The following is a 22,875-nucleotide window of genomic DNA, read 5'->3' as shown; positions in this document are numbered from 1 at the left end:
GAATATGTAACTTCAAAACTATTGACACAGTTTTCACATCATGCTTAAAGAGTCAGACCCAAGCTTATGTCACATAGTTTATGAAAGCATTTACTTCTTGTCTTCCAAATCTACTGACCACTCATCATTCCCTTTATTAGGAATGCATTATTTATTCATTAATCCTTTTGAGACCATGTATTTAAGGGATGAATAATCTTGGCTTTTTTTTCATTAAAACCACTATAGGAAGAACAACAATACATTCCAGTACCATCTGTATACCATATGTACACATTTTTGGCTTGATTTTACTAAAACCTCATGGGAAACTTTTTGTATGTAAAAACTACTTGGATCTGGGGTAGTTTTAAATCTGTTGAAAGTTGAAGCTTTTTAACTTCATTCTTTACAAGTAAACTTCCTTTAATCACATTGAAAATATAATTTATATAGGGGAAACAAAAAAATCTGTGCCGCCAAACATGTTCTAATCCAAACATCCCTACACAAATTGAATTAAATAAAAACATCTAAAAAGGGTAACCTTAAAATGTGGTCAAAATTACACACTAACTTGAGAACTTGAAGATAAAACATGATTAAGAAATACTACCAGACTACTGGAATTCTTGTTTCAAACCCAAATGCGGCTCACTAAATTTCAATTTAACGTACTTTCATGCGTTGTTTTTTTTTTACCTTCCACAATACAATTTAAATCTGTATTTAACTGTCTCAGCTACATATAAAAAGAGGATTCGCTACTTACACGGAAAGAACTGTATTCATATACCAAAAATCAGCAACATATTGTACCCCAGTGATCAACACTATATCATGATTGGTGTTCTGCATAACAACTCTCCAAGTTTTTTTAATTCTTCTATGAGCATTTAAATCCTGTTTTCAAATATGTTAACCCCAAATCAACTAACTAAAAATTCCCAAATGCTAAATATCTCTGTGGTGCCTGTCTTACAGGAGTTTTCCAACTAAAATGACTGTATTTTGAAAGTACCCTTCTCTTTTTCAATTACATGACAATAAAAGCAATTATTCATAATATGGTCCTATGTGATATACCAAGATTTGTACTGCGTCTTTTGAAAGAATACATATATTTAATAATCTTACAATTTAGCAATAATAATTGCCAAAAAAAATGCTGAAGACATTTAACAATTTTCAATAGGGAAAGAGCAAGTCAGGCCTCTTCTGGTCAAAGTGAGAGCTGCAAGAACTTGCAGACAGCTGGCACATCTGCAATTCAGAATTCTGAAACTGGCATTAAAAAGCGAGCAAGACAGCCTATTTGGGTTGCACTGAGCACATGTGAAGTAGAAAAAAAAATGTTACGAGAATCATTTAGTTTAAAGCTACCAGCCAAATAGCCAAAACTCACTTGATCTGCCTTCTTTCTTTAACTACAGATTAGTGAGATTTAAGAAACAAATTTTCTTCTTCCTATTGTAGAGGACACTGCTGAAGAGAGAGACATTACAGTGGCCATGCTGTTAATTGGGACTATAGTGTACAGTTATGATGAAAACAAAAATTAAATGCTAAATACAAACATTTACCAAATTTCATGCGGATATATTCATATGGATCCTCTTGCCAGAGCTCTTCATCCTCATCTTTGTAGCACATCAAAGAGAATATCACTTCTTCTGTTATACTCTAATATTAGAGAAGTCAAATATAAATAAGTAGACATAAAATCAAATTCCAGTACAGCTTCCCTCCACTGTGCACTAATTTACTAGACCTACTGTTCTGAAGAGTAAAATTATTTTAATCAGTCCTCTTTTATTTTGACTAACAGATACAAACTTACAATATACATACTTTCCTTTTTCAAGTCCCAGACAGCAGTAAGTATATAATCTGTCTTTAGAATAATACAGTACCACACATGAAAAATACTTCAGGACGTAGTCTATAAACAGCAGAATATTGGATTCTGCAGAAGGATCTCATCAATGCAATACTTAACATGAGAATGGATTCAGAGTCCTTCCTCTTGACAGTCATGGGATTAACTAACTACCAACAGGGGAGCTTACGATATGAAAAAATAAAAGCATGAAAATCATTTTTCACTTGTTCTTAGTTCACTTCTAAAACATGTCCTTAGAAGAGAGTTCTGTCCCTCATAGTTCATGTTCTCTTTGCCCCCTATTTTTCTACTACAATCAATTATGAATTTCCAAATCTATAGACAATTCTGAATACTAGCAACTAATAAAAGACAGAACACCATGACTGTGTGGCAGACTTCAAAAATAATAATAAAGAACTTATGGAACATAATCTTTAATTGAGTTAACAATATGTGCAATAAAAGGTAGTCATAATACTGAAAAAAACCACCACATTCATGTAGAAACGCTATCTTTTTCCCTGATCGATTGCAGCATGAAACATTTGCAAAATCGTTAAAATTGCAAAACTGGTGGGGTTTTGGGAGGGTTTTTTAATCACTCTGATGACATGCAGTGTTTATGACTGGGTTTTATGCACTGACCTGTATGTGTGGCTTCATTTGCTTCCATGTTACAGAGTGAATAACCCCTTGGTTCAAATAATTTAATGTTTGCTGAAGAACACGTGGCGCAACATAGTCTTTTTGCCTGTATTGGTCTAAGATTCTTAAGAGAACCTAAAGAAATGACAAAATTATATTTTTAAATGAAGACAGAAATTCTCTCTCATGCATAGACATGCAGTGCACTTCGTCAGTGAATGTACATGGACAGATTAAATAGTCTTACAGCAGAGGTTCTAGTGTTAGCAATCACTGTAATGTCTTTGATCCAAAAATCAGAAACCATTTAAATATTAAGGATCTAATGCTGGAAGCATTTATGTACATGTCTACCTTTACAACTAGCTCCACCATGTGATCACTTGTGATTGTAAACCAAAGATATACTTCAATATTCACAGGCTCACAGTTAACACAGGCCTCAGCAAAATTTAGAATAGAGAAGGAAAAGTCACAGTGAGATTTTCAAATTGGTTGGCTTCTAAATCTGTTAGTGGTGTCTGTGTTCATTTTTTTAAGGACAGGCCCCTAAAGAAGACAAATTACTTTGGAAGAACAGTGATAAGAATAGAAATACTAAACTAGAAAAGAAAAATAGGTTAGCACCTAAATCCGTGAATCAGAAGAGATGCAAAACCCTTAACTTCAATTACCTGTTGCATCCATCAGATAGTATCACCTAGCATGCTATCACAAACTGTGTCACACAAAGCTTCCTTAATATAAAGGCTTGCTCTACTAAGAAAAACCTACAGTATAAAGTCACTAATCTGCACTAATGGCAGATGAACTATATAGTGTTAATAAGTGTAAAGAATTGGCATGTACATGAATAACAATAAAAATCAACGGCAATGAATAACAAAATATAGAGTCTCATATTTTCAGAAGGACAATTCTGCTTCATGATTCTTCACAACATTATAATAAATCTTATTTTGAATGTAACTCCTTCATTAGGAGTACTGTGTCTGATCTTAAGTCTTTTATATGATACTCTCCTTGGGCGAGAATTGCCTATATCTCATATAGACTCTAGCACGATGTCAGCACTTAACAACTGATGAATAAATAATGAAGGTTTAGTAACAAAATAGTCACAATAAAATTCTTACTAACTCTGCAAGGAAACATGACAAATCAGCATTTAAGAGCCAGAAATGGAAGAAATGCGCAGATTGTCCAGTCCATGTATCTTGAAAGCTAAACTGTTCCCTCTGCTACATAGCCTAATCTCTTAACGACAAACTTTAAGTATTTCAGATGACGACTGCCCATGGGAGTCTGTTTTTCCACTCAGGAGTTAAACGTTGCAAGGAGTTTAGAATAAACTGTTTTCCTTTTCATTTAATGCTTACAGCCTTATCACAACCATTTTTCTCCTTAATTCTTAATATTTACATATTTACACAGACTTAATATGCTGATGGATAAACTATTCTGTTATCAAACTGGATGGAGAAAAGTAATTTTGTTTCACAGACAATCCTGGTATTTTGAAATCTAGTTTAAATTTGACTTGAAGTCACAGCAGCTTGGCACCCTGCATCAAAGACTGGAAATGTAACCTGTAAGAAGCCTGCAGATGCCGTGTCAGGGATATTTCATCTGCCAGCATGCTGAAGAGCCACATATTCTGGAAATATGCATTATCCAAACACTTGTCACTTGAAAAACAGCATTCCCAGGTGTTTTTCAAGGTTTACAGGCCAAAGGAAATCAAGAGCTCAGAATCATGAGCAGGACAGCGTACTGCATTCTTCCAGATTCTTAGAAGCCTGTTTGGAATATGTAACCCAAAAGCCTGAACACTCAAGAGCTTCAGCTGAGCCAAAAGCCTGGGAACTACCACTCCTAGTCATCTAGTATATGGCAGGCTGAATGAGAAACAGAAGCTGTGCCAAAAACATCCAAGCTTTGGAGCCAGCACTCTGAGGGCTTTCAGGCACCCAACTGCTATAGCCATTCCACTAAACCAGGGAGATGCTGGAAGCCTGGAAGCCCATGTTCCCCGGGGCCCACAGCTGAGCTGGCAGAAAAACACAGAAAACTCTGACAGGAATGGCCTCTCTTCTGTGCAACTTTCTCAAAACTGAACTGTCTCCACAACACCATGTTAATCACAAATAATTAGCATTCCTCAACAAAAATAATTTCCTTGTAAACTGTGAATTTATGTTATATTTTCATAAAATATGCTTTCCAGTTATAACTTATTGCTGTTCTCCACCAACCTTCTAATCTGCTTGTATCTTCCTGATATAAAACAGTATCATTGGATTACTGTGCCTAAGCTGTTTCCAGCAAAAGCACTTACTAAAGACTGGCCTAAAAATACACCCTTCTATGATGTGAGGCCTCTGCATTAGCAGTTTTTTCTCTCAGCTATATGTAGAATGTTTAGACATGATGATAATACCATTTTATCAGCACTTGCCTTTTCTGACAATTTTCCTCCAGGGTTTTTTGAATTGCTGAAAATTTGTGTTACTCAGTTTTATGGCTCTGAGTTCTAAAGAACTTCTCAATCACTAAAAGGAAAACCTGCCTGATGCCGTTCATTTTTGTTTAACGAATGAACTTCGATACGAGCACACTGTTGAAAAGCAATATATTTGTTCAGCCAAAACCATCTAATTCAGAAACAAATGAACTGTACTTGCCTGTTGTATGCCCACAGCGTAGGTTTTTAAAAAAAAGTCTGAGAATTCAAAGTATTCTTTAGTTACATTTCCAGGACTTCCATACCTTTAAAAAGAGGAGGACACAGATATTTACATTGTGAGAAGTCTACCGTGTCAGGAAAACACAGTACTTTCTAAAACACAAAGGACCCTGAGTAGTCTTCCATCCCCAAAGGAATCCTCTCCCACAGGTTCCTTTCAAGCCATTACTTCCTATATAATGCCCCACTTCCCTTTTCTTTTCTTAGATTATCATAAGGTACAATACTATAGTCAAGTAAATATAGCTACCTTTTTGTCACAAGCTCTGTAACTTCCATGTTTATAGATTGCTTTTCAAATCTTTCCCTGCCTTTATATTTGAGAAGAAAGCACTTGTAGCTTGATGTAGTAAAAAAAAAAAAAAAAAATTTTTTACAAATGTGTTTTTCTGTGGGCTAGTTTCTTGCCATCTTAAGAGCGACAAATCATTTCACTGAGAGCTCAGACCAGTGGCTGTGACAGTGCAAGGCAGAGGACAGCAGCAGGAACACCAACTAAACTGTCTTGTCTAATTACACCTCAAGTAACCTTACAGATTTGTAACTCAAATTTGGTTTTTAATCAGTTTGTTAGTTTGTTACCGTTCGAAAAGACGAGCTACGATATGCAATGCCCACTTCTTGCACTTCCACCACACCAGCTCCGGTCTATCATCTTCATCAATTTGCAAAGTCTCCTATAAACAAACACATTTATTTTAAATTAGCTGTGTGTATTGCTGAGAGAAATGATGCTTTAAACATTCCTTGCTGACTAAACTAATACAAATGCACAGCATTGACTAAAGCTTTGGTTCTGTTAACAGTTATATTACATTCAGGAACTTTCAAATATCTTAATTAGTCAATATAACTGTATATGTGCAATACCTGTACAATGCCTGTACTTTAATTTTCAAAATTATGCGTATTTAAAAAATGGAAACTCTCACATATACTTGAATACTACACAGTGGCATGCACTCCGTCTTAAAAATTAAGCATGATACTAACTCCTCCAAATATATACAGCCTAACCATATACTAATCAAAAGCTATTCAAAGAATTTTAAGGTTGTGAAATAAATTTCTAAAAAACTTAGGAAATGCCAGTTAATGTTGTACACACACAAACAAGAATTTAATGACTATTTTTATTTTGTTCTTCAAGAAATGAAGGATGGATGAAAGAAAAAGAGGAACGGAGACAAATGATGGGTTTGTAATCAGCTTTTGATTCTTGTTTGAGAGAAACTGGCTAAAATATTTGGAAACTTCCAAAATATCACAGATTGGAGTTTACATGGTGTTACTACCTCAGACAATGAGAGTCTGACAGCTTACATGATCTCCCTGCTTTCTGTCAGAAACATCACTTATTCTAAGGATAAGAATCTTAAATAGATGAAATCTTAAAAAAAGAACATCTTCACACCGACTGTTCCTCAAATGCCAACACAGAAGTATCAGTCTTTAGAAAACTAAACTTACTGGAGGTACGTTTCTATCAATGATAGTACGGAAGATCTCCATCCACTGAGTCATAGTCTGGTTATTCACCAACTGGAGTGGCAATGCATACTGAAATAAGAAAAAAACCCATAGTCATGAAATACTAATTTTCTCTGAAAAAGGTAGAAGATGTTTCTACAGTAGTTTCATTCGGAGGAAGATGAGGTTTTAAGTAAAACTAGAACTAATTAGGTTAGATATCAATACTATTCTAATTGCATCATTCTTGGTTCAATTTACAGAAGAATTTCTGAGCAGACAGTAGTGGAAGAAAATTCCTTGGTCTGAGAACTTGCTAACTCTGTTTCTTCCTCTTCTTCACAATAGCCCAGCTAACTTATAGGGACCACAGTAGGGTCTGTATTACAGGGTTTGGGTAAACCAATAGCATTTTAGTAAGTGAAATGTACTCTTAGTTACTACCTAGCTACTATCTAGTAAATCTTACTTCTCCACAAAATCCAAAGCGAAGTGACAGTACTCAGGCAAGCTACTGAAAAGTAAAATAGGATCTTGGGATCTTTTTAATCCTCTCCCCATCTAATAACAAACTATTTTAGTTTTTTAAACCCCAGTAAGAATTTTCAGGCTGCCTCTTATGTAGGATCTTGTTTTGTTTCTCACTCTCTAAAAGTTCTTCCTGACCAAACTCATCCCTGTAAAAGCCAAACTCATCTCTCTAAAATGCACGTGCCTCAATAAACAATTTCTGCCAGATCTTCAGAAGATAATGAGAAATGCCACCTACTGAAGTGCACTATCTGACATTTCCACTACTGACACTTTCTGAGGCCAACTAGCACAGTCTAGATACCCATAAAGTTTATACCAGCTTATGTGCGACTTTATAAAAATAGGAACATTCCTCTAGTAAGCTTACAGGTAGGACGTGCAGAAGTACCAAGGTTCATTAAAAATTTAACCTGGGAGATCATGTGACCAGTTTTTAAGTAAGAAAAAAATCTATTAAAATCATATTTTTATAAAAGCTGTTTATTGTACATGACTTCTTGCATCCAAATTGGTATTCTTATTCAATCACACCCATGAGTGTACTGAATGGGGTTGTGCCCAACAAAGTAAGTTTTGGTTTTCCTCTACACAGATGCCAACCTGAACAAGAGCATAGAAGATTTTTAAGATTTGTTTCTGAAGCAGTACAGAGTAATGGGAGTTATCAGGCAGAAGCTGGATCATCTGCTGCTGAATCCGAGGCAAAAATATTTGCATTGCTGCTATGAGAGGATCTCGCTCCTCTGCTTTTTTGTATCTGCAAAGGAAACAAAAATGTTGGTCCAGGATCTACACACAGGAGATTCTAATGCCTATTCCCCACCAGCAATTTCATTTCTGTACCGTAAAAAAAAATATTAAATTAATATCCAGCACTCACTCATTCACTCTCCCCTCCTCTAGCCCCCGTCTGAACATTTTGTGCAAATTTACTAACCTATAAATAGAGAATTGAAAAACAACAAATGTTACCTTATGTAAATGCAGCTATTGGGAGGAAGAACTAATGTTCTTTACTACTGAATTGTCAGCTCACAGGAGCAGGGACTTGAATTTCTCTGACGTTCATACCAATGCCAAACCCAAGTTGGGTGCTGAACAAATAGGAGTGAACAGTCATTGAAAGGGAAAGACAAATCCTTTGTTTGGAAAAGATTCTCTCTTTATCCCTTTACATTTCTTTTGTGTGGTTTATACATATGTTTCTAACAACAGATAATAATTTTTTTTAAAATGACTGAGAGACCTCACCACACTTCTCCGAATTGACACTTCGTGGATTTGGACTGTGAGGAGGATGGTACAGGTAACAATATGCAATAGGAGTACATGACAACACAGTACTGTATTCATGACATAGAAGTAGAAAATAATTTGCATTCATATATCCAGTATTTGGGGAATCTTCAAACAAAAGAAGTTATAAACGCTTAAGAAATTTTTCACAGATGGGTTAAATCAGATCAAAAGTACAAAGCCTCAAGAAAAGATGTCAGTAAATTCACACAGATTATTGCTGGCATCTCTGCTTTCAATTCACTGATGATACAAAGATGATGAATAGTTTTCATTTATTTGCAGGAAAAGGAGCATATGACAATTATTAATTCCCATTTTCTATCTGAATTCCTTGTAGAACTGCCAGTGCTCTTAATAATAATGTCATTCTCAGTAACCAGCTGAGACTAAAAATACTGATTCCTCATCTACTGATGGACATCAACTTACTCATAAGTCTTCACCAGCTGATACAGGCACAGGAGGCTTCCAAGCCAACTCCCACTGTTCTGAGACTGCAAGTAGTAGCCTATCTTGTCCACCACGGCTGTCCAATGGCCAGGAAAGTCATGTTTAATGATAGCACGGAGGCACATTGTCAGCTGGGCTCTATGGCAGGAGGGAAAAAGCAATATATTCTAAGTAATTAAGATCATGGCATAGTGTTTAATATTAAAGTATAGATCCCAAATCTTGGTTTATTGGCCACAATATATGTATTAGATCATAAGTATCACACGTATTTTGACAGCACTGAAAGAGTTCTGGGAAGTGGCAGAGGAAAAGCAAGAAAAAACATCCCAGGGGATTTAACTTTAAGGAAGAAATTAATTTCAGAACATTTTAGCTACTTTTTCTCCCTTCCTCCTCCCTCTCCACACCCATCAGGCAATATTTGAAAACAACTAATTGCTCAAGAAACCTGCTAGCTTTGTATTTTGAAAATTAATGTTTATATTTCTACACACCTATGAGGCTGGAAGCAACCACAAAAACACAAATTTGTACAATTTTATTAAACAATATTGGCCTGTGTTATGATCCAAGCCAGAGGTTCCTCATGAAATTACAATCTTCCTGGGACCTTCTAGAACACTCTCTCAACCTCCAAAGCATATGGCAGAGCCAATTAGGTAAAAACTTATTATTCCTCTTCCTTCACACACTTTTAGACGCCACTCACAATGGTGAGGCAAGACAGAATTGTTAATTGACTAAAGTGGGATGTGACTAAAAAAGCTGAGCAGCACTGAACTAGAAGCTGTAAATAAATACTCTTGGCTCTGCTAAGGAATAATGTAAAAAAAAGAAAGTCTGCAGAAAATACTGGTTCTTCTACATTTAGTTTTCCTTGGGTATCCTCTTGCAGTCCATTACATAAGGAGCCACTATTACAAAGTAGTTCAATATGGGGCCCTCCACCTACTGATCCTTTTAGCTTTGTAAAAACTCACGTCCCCCTCAAGCCTTTGGAGTTTGTGTTTGTTGCTGATTTGGTTCCTCCTTTCCCCTTGTGCTCACAAGCAAACAGTGAAAAACATCAGTATTACAACATCAGACTAGTTCCAGTAAAGTTTCTTTGACTTTTTTAACCTCTGACAAATCTACAAGTTTAGCCAGTATTTAGAAACCCTGTACTTTATTCCAGGTGATTGTCCCAGGGTTTTCAACCCTCTTTTTAGATGTAGATTATCATTGTAACATCAGGGCATTTTGAGTATCAGGTTACAAAATGATGCCTGAACTAGGTTGCAAAAAAAATCTTCAAACTTCCATTATTTTGCATTCTTTTGTATAAACTTGGCCTTGGTATTTATGACATGATGGCAGGAGAAACTACATGCCTTTATTACATTATCACAGAAACAACATAAGCGTCCTTACCTTGTAGCACAACCTTGGCAAGGAGCACCTATCTCTTTCAGTGGAGATACTAATCATCTGCATCAGAGTGTGTTAGAAAAGCCAAACTGGAAATGATGATTTAGTTCATTTTCTTGTCTCAGTACAGGACCATTTATACCCTGAGCGTTCCTGGCACGCGTTTGTCTAATCTATTTGTAAAGACCTCCAGTGACAGAAATGCTAAAGCAGTCTAATGCATTCTGATGTTTCTTTATTTTTTTTAAAGTGTTTTCTCTAATCCCAATTTCAATCTGTAGTCAATCACTCCTCTTCTGGATATAACTACTGACAAAAAAAAGACACCTTTGGGCACCTAGCTGGTAGAGACGAGGAGGAGAGAAGAGGAAAATTTGCTTCTGTTTTTCAAAGATGAACATCTATACACTACAGCCTAATCCCACCCTGTCAGCCTCACCTGAATTAGAGTGGTGAACAATCGTAGACTGTGGTATGTCTGTGAATCTCAACTATTCTTCAAACAAAAACAGAACAGTGTTTCTTCATTCTTTTAACATGTTAAAACCAAGAATGCTAATACACATTTAAATACTGGGGTTACATATAAAAATTGCAAAAGTAATTGAGAAAAGGGCTACTAGAAAAAAGAAGACAGATCTCAGGCAGTATTTCTCTAAATGGTTAATCCTGTATTGCAGATAGCCCTCTACACTATCTGCCCTGAATCAGCCAAATAGACAGGCTGTCACTACAGCAAGTGTTATAAGACACTTTAAACAACACCATAAGAGAATAAATCACATCACAGGGCTCTTAGCCGAGTTACTACATTTCTGAAAAACAAGTGCACATAAATATGTTAAAATTGATTATTATTACATTTTCAAAACAAGCACTTCCTTCATCTGCCAAGAAATTGAGATCTCACATTAACTACATCTGGACTGGTAGGTCTGAGAACTTGAGCTATAGAAATATCTCTACGCAATGTGAAGTACCTCACTAAGTCAGGAGAACGAATTATTCCTTCTACAATGTTATCACGAATCTGCTGACGATCATTTTCATGAATGTTGAATGGAAATACTGCTTCTCCAGGAGGTGGCTCACGGTCTGGCCAGTACTGTGTCACCATGTTCTTCAGGTAAATGGCAGCTAAGTATAAATATTGGGGAAATAATAATTTAATTCTAACACATCTCTACATTACTCCATGCTCAACATGTAGTACAGTTGAAAGTAGAACAAAGAGTTGAAAAGACAATTAAAAACCACTGCATGAGTTCTTAACAGTTAGAGGCACTAAGCACAGCTGAGTCTGAAAATAGTTTTTTTTAATGATTCCACACAAGATCAGGCTTAAGTGCCTGGTCCTAAACAGAACAGGGTAGTATTCAGTCAGCTTCTATCGGGGTACGTTCTTTATTACATCAGTCTTCCATATGGACATAATATTCCATCATTCTAAACAAGCAAACAAAACTCTACTTATCTGCATATTTACTCATTCCTAAAACAACTACTCAAGCTTAGTAAGTGAAGTTTTGGAAGGCTCATGTAAACAAATCATTACACACACAGATGGGACACTCTGCTTGGGGAAATGCCCAGTATGAAACTGGCACGTGGTCTACCTTCTATTCAAACAGAAATGTTTGTTGTGAATTCCCTAAGCTTTATCTCACTATTAGGATTTCCCATAATCCCTTAGAATTGTTCCCTTCTGTCTCACGTGAAAAACCATGAAAAATAAAGTTAATCTTCAGCTGAAAATAAAGCAACATTTATGTCTCAATACTAAAATGTCTGTAGGCATTCTTCATGAAATGTAGGAAATATGGTGTAAGGAATTAAAGGAATGTTCTTAATAAACTATTATCCGTGTACTATTTTGGTTGATTACTAGTTAGGGTTTTAAAGTATAAATAAGATATCCTTGGGTACAATCATTTTTCTTGGTGATGACAAATTACAAAGTATGAAAACATGTAGTTTGTAAAATATTTTATAGGAGCAAGAGGAAAAGCAGTTCTTTGTCTATGATGTGCCAGAATATTCAGACAAGAAACAGGTCCAGAAAGACCAGCCCAAGACTTTAACTTACTTTGTCCATAGATCCTGTTGTTATACAAATTCTTGGCTTTTAAAAAAATTTCCAAGGAAATCTGTTGACTTGCAAATGTAATTTACAAGTGCTTTATTATTTTAAACCCCTACTCTGTAAAAAATAAAAAAAAAATTTAAAAAATTTTTAAAATTATGTTCTACATACTTGTGGGGTTTTTTCCCAAATAATACTGAAATGAGAGATTAATTTATAAAAATGACCTTATGGAGTCTAGATTAAGCATCAAACTTTACTACAGAATGGTTTAACAATGCCATTCAAAGTTGGATTATCTCGGAAAAAATAAACACCAGCATGACAAACAGCATATGTCAGCATGCCCCAACGCACTCAGGGGATTAATAGGATCTGTTCAAAAAAACCCAACAGTGCTTCTATGTGAAATGCTGTTCATTCAACAGAGCTGTGAACGAAACAGTATTCATCAGTTTCTTGAAAAAGCCAAATATTTTCTGTATCTGTCAAAAATACTGTATAGGAGTAGTTAAAATATATTATGAGAATTTAGAATCTGATCTTACAGAAATGTATACCCTAAAGTTAACTGCATCACCATACCTGAACTCACACACACAGTTGGGCAATCTTTCTAGACATGTTCAGACTATAAATTCATAACTTACCAGTGATGGTACCTTCCTTCATACCTGCTTTTGTGAACGGACACCATAGATATTGACTAAGCATATATGGCTATCCTTGACCTAGGGAACTATGGGGTTTTTTTCATTTTTCAGAACTGTCATTTTTCCAGGAAAAGGGATTCAAAGACAGAAACATATACTCAAATGAGATCCGCTTTTTTTAAATTTCCACTTGTCTTCGCATCACTACTTCTTCACCACCAGGAGAAAGAATACCTAAGGCTCCCTGGGTACTCAGTTTGGAGCAGAAAACATTCTCTTTTCGTATCAGTATCACAGCAATCCAGTAGGGATCACTATAAACAAAGGGAAGCCAAAGCAGGACTCTTCCCTATACCCATGGTTTTATCCGACCCTCACGTAGGAAAGAAACAGCAAAGATAGACCCTTTTCATTTCCACGTGCAGAACAAACATGAACTTACATTGCAACAGCTCAATACTCTGTCGAAATAACTAACAGACTGACTTTCTACTGAAAGAAAATGAAACAAGGAATTTCTCTCACCTGCTTGACGCACTGGAAATTCAACTTGATCTGATACTATGATTTGCAGTAGACTTGGAGCAAAATTGATGATCTTATAGGACTGAAATACATATAAAACACAGTTAACAAATCACTATGCCTAAAGAAGACTGTATTACCAAAAGCTGAATAAGAAATACAAACAAAGGATTTTGCAGTGTTCTTTGATTCTGCTCATGAAGTATGAAAGGTTTTAGCCTTGGATTTACCCAGATCTGCAGAAATCCAAATAATTACTTGTAAAAGCTGAGCATATAACAGCACATGGGTGGAATAAGTAATGTGACAAGGCTCTCTATTAGAGATTAGTGATAATGAATATTCAAATAATTCTGAGAATGCATAATGAGAAGCACTACAGATTTGTCTTTGAATTATTTAACTTAGCCTCATAAGTCAAACGGATATTGACATGCTTCATCAATACATATCGTTTATTTGCAAAATAGATTGTGATACAATACCAATACTGAATTTTGAAGAGATTAAGAAAAACATTTAAAATTATTTTCAAGTGTAAACAGCATCTGCATTAGCCACATATTATACAGCCATCTTTTAATGAACTAGATGTATAGTGCATCTTAACAGAAAAATAAAAACTGGGGAAACACAGTGCAATAACCATTTTTAATTAAAATCAAGCATACACAGATAACATTTCAAAACCCACAGCCTTCCTGGGAACTTTTCAAACACTACATCAGCCATGCAGCTGAAGAATTTCAAAGAGAAAACAATGCTCACTGAACTTCTGAGCAAAGCACACCAGATTTAGAAGATGTGAAAATCTGATAGCATTATACTGTTGTCATTCAACAGGGGTCCTCCAACATGAAGAATTGTTGACTCAGCGTGGTGCAGTTACTGCTAAGCCTTGGCAACATCACTAGTTACCAGTAGGTCAGATCTCTCATCACTTAGATCCATGTGCTTTATGTTCAAAGAGAGATGTTTCTTGGGGCTAGATGGCAGAAGCTTTCTTTATTTCATCTTTAATAGTATTTCTTTCCAACTTAGATTATGCCTGGCAGTTCTGTGGTTGTTTCCAGAGCTGTGCTTTAAGTACAAGTATACTACCTCCTCCTGTAAACTTTGCCTCGTTTGAAAGCTGTGAAATAAGAGGTACATTCTACTCTTCATGCACCCAGTTCCTTGATCTAACATTTCCATTATGAGGTAAAATTACATTGCTTTCATGACACCTAAGTGTAACAGCTGCATCACAACACTATCATTCCATAATTTTACCAAATCACTTAACTTTCTGGCCCTCATTTTACTCATTATATGATAGTGTAATTCTAACCTCCTCTGTGTTCAGAGACTCATTTGATGTTTATAGAGTAATCTGAGATCTCAGATAAAAGCAGTAACGGCAAATCAAAAGCATACTCTCCTGCAATTCCCTTCTCTATAAACTTTAATTACCCCTAAGAAATGCTTGAAATAAAGTAAAAGCTGTAACAGACAGCACAGGAACTCCATTTATCTATGGATGTGCTGAAATACCAGCTTTCAATGTCAACTGGTTGAAGCATACTGGATTCCAAAGATCACGTTTTAATCGAGTATCCTGGAGTCCAAAGCTTGCCCTTCAGTCGCTACTGGGCAGAATCTGTACAATGTTGGTGGGTTCTGACAGGGGCCGCGGCAGGCTGTAGCATCCTCCAGCGCTCACCACCCAACTCCCAGGGAGATAAGGAAAGCACAAGGAATCCCAGCAGCACAGAAAACCAAAAATGTGGGTGAACACTAATCGTCCTTTTTCTTTGAAACAGTGCCAATATGCTGTTCTCAGATCCAGTCTACACACAGCTTTTACTACTATAAACACACCTATTCAGAATGCAACCTTTTTGGGGGTTGTTTTGTTGTTGTTGTTTTCCTGCAGTAATCCTACCAGTATCACATTTAGGGTGAACACAGTGAGAACAGTATAAATTATTTCCCTTTCTCTGTGCAAACAGCTTTTACTGAATCTACATTAAAGTCATTGCTACTCCAGGAAGCTTTATTGGTACCACTTGTGCTGGCGTACAACTGCTACCCCTGAAGTTTTGCCAGGATATATACAAATATGGTTATTTGGCCTGCGCAGCAAATCCTCTCAGCAAGCGCCTGGAGTGACAAAAGACTTGTTACGCAGAAGGTACGCACAGTGTCTCAGAGGGGGCCTCATCCCTACCAGCACACTGCTATGAGGGTTTCTTTACACTTTACACAGTGACACCCCTAAAGAGATCACAGGGACACAGTATCAGGCTCCCACTAAATCCTTTTACTCCATACTACTGTCATTACCATAATTCACATTTTCACATAGCTTTGTTTTCTACTCTTTATCAGAAATACAAATGCTGTAGAGATCAACAGAGATTGTGTGCCCATTTTAGAAACAAGACACCCAATTCTGTTGTATTTGTGAAGCTCAAATACCATCCCGCTCACTTGTGCGGCAACAAACCCAGTCAGGAAAACTACATGCCGCTTGCAATTTTTAGAACAGAGGACTTTTTAAAAAGCTGCATGCAGCAACATTTTTCCTATACCAGCACATTCTCGTTGGTTTAGCTGTCATGCTAATTGTGGTCTTGGGATGTATCCTTCCTCTGCCTTGCTCAGGAAACCATACAACAGGCTCCTGGACACCAGCAAGTAAAGCTGTATGTATCATGTGAGCAGGTGCAGAGCAGTTGTCAGGTGTGTACTGTGTAAATGGGAAGAGACAGGGAAGAGACCTCGGAGCTGGATGAGTTCAGCAAGACAGTTATTTATATTGTTACAGCTGCAGCTAAACTTTTACAAAGGGAGAGCTGGAATATTGTCAGTCCCACGGAAGGAATGGGGTCTGCTCAGTTTGAAGAGCCGTGCCCAGGAGCCGCAGGGAGGCACCAGATGGCTGAAAAAGACCTTCAGCACAACTTGCGTGATGCAGCATGCTGCTTTGTGCAGTTTGTGAATAATTACATTGCCTTGAATCCACATTGTTGTGATTTGGTAAAACTTTCTGTGAAGGTGCTGATCAATGGGGGCATTTTATTTTGAAGGAGAAAGTAAAAGTTTTTGAAAATAAACTTTCACTAAGTACTTCTAAAGAACGATTATTTTAAAGCTGTGTAAAACACATACTGACTGCTTTTGCACGAATCACAGATCAGAGCATTTATACTAAAAAAAATTTCATTTAATTTTCATTGGGATTAAGAGGATGGAATACAGCAATGTGCAACACTAGCAGCTAAACTGGGAGAGGCATACAGCACTGGTAAGATACAATTGGATAAATTTACAGCAATGGAGAAGAGATGCATGTGTCCCCATGCATCTTGTCCCATCAGTGTCCACCGTCTCAGGATCTGTGCACTGCAGCTGTACAGCTTTCTGCACTCCATCCTTTCACCTTTGGCCTAACATGTATTTTCCCCACCTCAGCATCACAGCCTCCAGTCTTCAAAAGATCAGAGAACACATCATTTTTTGCCTATTTCCTCTTCCATTAGATTAGATACAGAACAGAGAACACCCAAGAAAGCCTCAGGTGGGCCACTGGAAAACAGCAAGATGAACAACTTCACATGTAAAGGACTAGAATGCAACGAGAGATAAGCAGGAAAAATATATAAACATTTCCCCAAATGGATCCTACTGAGGCAAATACTTTTCACATCTAAAATTCAGATTTGGCTTCCACGTTATCATGCATTATATACTACTAAACTCATTTCAGTAAGTGTTATGCTTGAGTCTTGCTTGCTGTCAAATTTAAAACCCATGGCAAGCAACTGCTCCATAATCACATTTGTCAGTAGACTTCCCACTGCACTGATGGCAACCACAGCGGCTGAGTGCAGAACAGCACTGGAAGGTGCTTCTTTCCCTGCAGAACAGCAACAGGACAATCTAGAACAATGGATATAGAAAACTAGAGCCTTCCCTTAGGTTCTTCAAGAGAAGCCAAGATCATCCTTCTCCACCAGCAGTAAACATCTCTCTGTTCCTCTGAATCCAAGTATGGCACATAAAAATTGCTGAAAAATCAAGGTACTACCTCTTTGCAAAGACAAACACACAGAAAAAATTTGTACCTTGAATACATAAGCAATTAACTGTTTACAAAGATTATTTGAAGGCTTATGTATATTTGATCTGAATGCTCAACTATCCGGTTTACTAAGTTTTATTTTCTATTTTCTGTGCACTGAAAATATGTTATTGAGAAATTCCATCAGTATTTGTCACACGCAGGAATATTTTGCAGTTGTTAACAGTATTTTCTCTCCTGTTTTTCACACTGTCAGTCACAGACAGCTGTTAAAACAAACTAGAACTTCAAAAGACACCTTCTCTTTCCCTGTCTACACCCAAAGGTATTGTTTGGGGGGGAAAACACACAGTGTTTTCATACACAGTGGAAAAAAGCATGTGTAAGAATCTACCTGAGCTTTTTTCCTCAGTGGGTTCTGCTGCCAAATTCATCCAGTTTTAGACAAACTCCACTTTCCACACAACTTCTAATCATGCAAGTCAACTTCTTCATCAAATTGGTCTTCAATACAAATACCTGAGATTCCTTCCTCTAGGTAACATGAGGTGCTCACTGTCACTTTGAGTGGCCTTCAGATCCCTGCCTACTCCGACAGCCAGCTCAACAAAGATGTGGAAGATATGGAAGGAAGCCCAACTTTATTCTGGACTCTTCTGCTTTTGGGCAATCTTCTCTCACTTCTTTCTCTTCTTCCAGCACTGCTACTCAGTTCCCGTCAAAGCCAAATTCTGCAACTCCTTCTCAATATTTAAACAAGCAGCTGTATTTCTGCAATTGTGATCTTATTTTCCCCTAAGAAAAGGCCAAAGAAATGTATTACAGCAGGTTGAACCAATTAATATTAATGCATAAATTTGTATGGTAATCCTATCTGAATGGGAATCAGAATGACTTTGTACATTCCCACACACAATCAGAGAGTACATTCCACAACACTCCAAGAACTGGCACATGAAAGCAGTATTTAGCCACTAAAGAAAACAAAAATTAAAACCAGAAGTCCCTGAAGTCCATGAGACAGACCTAACAGGAGTAACAGCCTAGAACAGATATCAAAGAAAGGTGCACATAAATTGCATATCTTTCTTGGTATGATAATTGACTGTTCTAGTAAGTACAGTGTGATTGATAAATATGATCATAAAGTGCACACCAATTATGATATGACAGAACTGAAGAAAAAAATGGGGCGAGAACAAAAGAAAAGAGGGGGATGGAAAGATGTGCACACTTAGAAAATCTACAGGCTAAAAGGGAAAAGACAGCAGTTACATGATAGACTGACCTGGCAGGAAATTACTGCTCTAGTTTATCAAGAATCACATTTCAGACAAATCCCACATTCACATTTGTGTTCAGGTCACTGAGAGAAGTGAAGTTTGTTGATGACTCAGGAGTAGAGTAGCATGCATCACCCAAGAAGAAAGGTCAGAAAAATCCTACAAAGAACTGAATGATCTTTAGAACCGCACGAACAAAAATGGAATGGGGTAATCAGACAAAGTACATGGTCATGCACTCAAAGTTAATAGGAATTTCTCCTAAAAGCTTAAGGTTTCTCAGTGAGGAACAAGCACAGGGTAAAAGGACCTCAGTATATTAAGTGATAAGAAATACGTAGACGTTGGACATGAAGAAGGTAATTGTAGTTTTAGGATGTATCAAATGAGGTACTAGTGGCATGGAGCGTGAGACTTTCTGGAAACACAAATTATCAGATTGCACAAGAATGATTAATTCAAAGGGAAACAAGTGCGGACAAGAGCTGTGCTCTCCTATCACTGGATTTCATAAATGCACTTTTATGATAAGACAAAGGAAATACAGCCTGTTGAGGCTAGGAAAAGAGGCCGGTAGGGATCAGCCTTTGACAACTACATCAGAGAGGGTACCAAGAAACCTATTCTGGTTAAGAAGTAAGATCGGCACAAATCGATGTAAATGGACCATAAGTTAATTTTGTCTGGAAACCAACACTTGTTGCTAGCTGTGGGAGGAAGAAAATTCACAAACAGCCTTCTAACAGACATAATAAGGGCAAAAAAAGGGAATCTTAATTCCATTTCTGATGATAATCCAGAAGGCAGACAGCAACTTCACTGATTTAGCTCTATCTTTACACGGGTGCAGGAACACATGGAAGATGCACTTTCAAACATGCTGGGACTTTTACAGGTAGGCAAGCTTTCATTCATTTCAACTCCATTCCCAATGCTCTACACTGTAAGCAAATTATGGAGTCGGGACTATTACTATATTGTTCTAAAGGACTTTCTGTATTGGTACAAGCAATGAAGTGCCTACAAAGAGGTGCTATATTGGTGGACTAGTAGGATTTATACTCTCTGGGAAGCTTCTGTCACTACCTGGATTCAAACTTGAAAGCAAATGTGCACTGCAGACGGGCTAACATGAGAGAAGTTTTACCTCAATACCCATTAGCATGTATCAGGAGCAGCATCACTTTAACTATTGCACAGAATAAAGGTGACCCCTGTTCTGTTTGGCCAAGTGTTATATTACCACTTCAAGGACTTATTGTTGGAGGGTTTTCTGTTTGGTTGGGGGATTGGTTCCTTTGCTAGAACAAGATAAATGCTGGAACAGCATCTGGATTCCAGTACTTGCAGAAACACAGCGACATGTCAACACTATCATTAGATATGTGGGAGTCTGACATGTCACTTTGAAGTCTTGCTTCAAAAGCACTGAAAGGCTTCAAGATGTCAAAGGCCCATGTTAAGCAACATTCCTCAGGAGCACTTTTGTTCCGCTCATCCAAAGAGTCATGTCAAACCCAGCACTGCATCAGTACATTATGTCAGCCAGATACATCATGCTCTATTTAGTAACAGGAAGCCTACACAATAATAGATATGTCTTAATTTCAAGATTCACTCTTTATAATAGTTAGAAAAAAGAAAATGTGCCAGCTATTTTAAATAAAAATCTGTATCTCAACCTGTTCTCAATAAATATACTTGCACTCCTGAACTTAAAACCTGTGTCTTTCAAGAGAACTGCATTATCCATCACTCGAACTTAAAATGTTTTACAGATCTCAGTCTTAAAACACTTTCAAAACTTTTCCTGAGCTTCACAGTACTTAATTCATGGTGTTAAAATGACAGCGTTAGGAGCAGGACCCAGGAATCCTGACAGCTGCCTATTTGTTCTGAGCCTGCCAAACATGCAGCAGTTTATTATTGTAGTTTTGACTCCTGTGCAACAGGCTGCTAACAAATATTTATAATTTCCTCTCAGTCCTTAATAGTAGGAATAAAAATAGGTACTGATAAATTTTTAAAGTAACTATGCCAAATAAAGAAAAAAAAGTTTTGTATTTTTATCTAACTATCCGCAAGAACATTCTCAATGTCCAGCACTTAATCCACTGATTTACTAAGGGAATTTGCCAACAGCTAAAGCAAGGATTAGCTGTATCTAATTCAGAAGGAGTTTTAAGTTGCCTAAATAGAAAATTAAGCCGGAGGAGCAATCCTGAAGTAACAGTAATTCCTGACAGCCAACTGACCCTTTTGTAAATACACCAACACGGCCGAAAAATCCAAGTCCTCCAGTAGAAGTGACCAACTACTCCACTGAAGTATAGAGGTTAAAGCTTTATTAATGCTGTGCAAGGGAACCTTGCTCTTTTCTCAAATGTCCAAATTGATATCGTGGCCACAGTTTTGATTCAGTGCATACCGCCGCTACATTAACTGTGGGATGCTGTGATAAACACTACCCATAAAAATCTAATGTGCCTTTCTCAAAGTTGAACTTGGCACGCTGCTGAACGGGACAAAATGAACCCCTCAGAGTCACTGCGATCTACCATCGGTAAGAGCGAGGGAGATCCGAGCAGAGCGGAGCTCACTGTCATGCCTCCCAGCCCCAAAACACGGAGCGTGAGGGCTCAGGCCACGCCGAGGACTCTACCGCCGCACTTCACTTCGGTACGCCCCGCTCCCAGGGTCGCAACATTAAGGACAAAACTGTGTGAGGGCAGCGATCCCGCCCAGCCGCCGGGCACCTACGGCGCGGACCAGGGGCCGCCGAGGCCGCGCTCCTCGCCCGCCCCCCGGAGGCTCCGAGAGCCGGCAGGTCTCGCAGCGATAGCGCCCGCCCCGGGGGTCCCGACAGCCGGCGCGGGGCGGCCCTGCCTCCCGCTGCCAGGCCGCCCCGGCCCGGCCCTGCGGCCGAGCGCCCGGGCCGGCGGCGCGGCGCGGCGGCCGCTGACAGCCGGCGCGGGAGGGCCCGCTCTGGCGGGGGATGCCGCCGCCGCCGCCGCCCCCGGCCCAGCCCCGCTTTCCGCTGCAGCCCGCGCCGGGGGAGGGCAGCGGCGTGGGGACCCCCCCCCCCCAGCCCCTCGCTGCGGAGCGGAGCGGAGCGGGCGGTCCCGGCGTGGAGGAGGGGGCGCACCCCGACCCCCCCCACCATCCCGACCCAGCCCCTGCCGGCGGGGCCGGGCGGCCCCGTGCCGCGCGGCGGCCGGGGTGAGGCGCGGCGGGGCGGGGGCGGGGCAGGCCGGCGGCCGGTCCCGGCCGGGGCCGTCCGCTCCCCTCACCTGATTGAGCTCGTTCTCGGCGGCGATGCGCAGCTTGGGGTCTATGGTGCCCTTCAGAGCCTGGATGATCCTGTTGGGATCCATCTTCCCTCGCCGGCAGGCAGCGCGTCCCCGGGGGCAGGAGGAAGAAGAGGAGCCGCCCCCGCCACCGCCCCCCCGTGCCACAACCGCAGGCTCGTGTCCCCCACCCCCCCCGGTCCCTCTCCAGAGCCATTCACCGGTTTGCGACAGCTGGGTATCGGGAAACGGGCACTGCTTTACGGCCGCAGCGCCGCCTTCTGGCTTCGTGCAGAGGTCGGCGAGGGGTGGCCGCCATCTTGTTGTACGGATAAAAAGTCAGCGGGGATGGCTCGCAGTGGGTGGGGGCGGCCATGTTGCGGTACGGAACGCAGGCTGTGGAGTCCGGCGCGCCCCACTCCCTGAGGGATAGGGCGGCCGGGGCAGACGCTGTCCTCACGGTGTGTGTGCGGCTGCCGGCTCCTCTACGGGCTCCAGGGACGCCTGCCCCGTGCTCCATCCCCGCAGACACCAGTAGGAGACTCGGCTGATAACAAACC

At 39.2% G+C, this 22,875-nt stretch overlaps 1 protein-coding gene across 6 annotated transcripts in view; it reads right to left on the bottom strand.

Moving 5' to 3' along the window:
- IPO8 (importin 8) overlaps window positions 1–22,655 on the bottom strand; it is a 51,716-nt gene extending 29,061 nt beyond the window's left edge. For 3 of the 6 annotated variants that reach the window (XR_012629297.1, XM_074871587.1, XM_074871588.1), the window contains exons 1-10: window positions 22,319–22,655; window positions 13,680–13,761; window positions 11,399–11,555; window positions 8,988–9,146; window positions 7,860–8,016; window positions 6,726–6,815; window positions 5,838–5,932; window positions 5,194–5,278; window positions 2,510–2,644; window positions 1,563–1,662 (exon numbers count right to left, since the gene is read on the bottom strand). Coding sequence is in view for 5 of the 6 variants with exons in the window: in XM_074871587.1 (XP_074727688.1) it covers window positions 1,563–1,662; window positions 2,510–2,644; window positions 5,194–5,278; window positions 5,838–5,932; window positions 6,726–6,815; window positions 7,860–8,016; window positions 8,988–9,146; window positions 11,399–11,555; window positions 13,680–13,761; window positions 22,319–22,402 (1,144 nt within the window). In the remaining variant the exon portion in view is untranslated. Of the gene's footprint in view, window positions 1–1,562; window positions 1,663–2,509; window positions 2,645–5,193; window positions 5,279–5,837; window positions 5,933–6,725; window positions 6,816–7,859; window positions 8,017–8,231; window positions 8,318–8,987; window positions 9,147–11,398; window positions 11,556–13,679; window positions 13,762–22,318 lie in introns of those variants that run through there. The other 3 variants (XM_074871585.1, XM_074871586.1, XM_074871589.1) reach the window with 2 other exon arrangements.
- Between the last annotated feature and the right edge of the window lie 220 nt (window positions 22,656–22,875).

Source organism: Strix uralensis, chromosome 5 (assembly GCF_047716275.1).
Source record: "Strix uralensis isolate ZFMK-TIS-50842 chromosome 5, bStrUra1, whole genome shotgun sequence".
In the NCBI taxonomy this organism is placed as follows: domain Eukaryota; kingdom Metazoa; phylum Chordata; class Aves; order Strigiformes; family Strigidae; genus Strix; species Strix uralensis.
The sequence above is the reverse complement of the archived record's forward strand: the minus strand, read 5'-3'. Positions and strand labels throughout refer to the sequence as shown.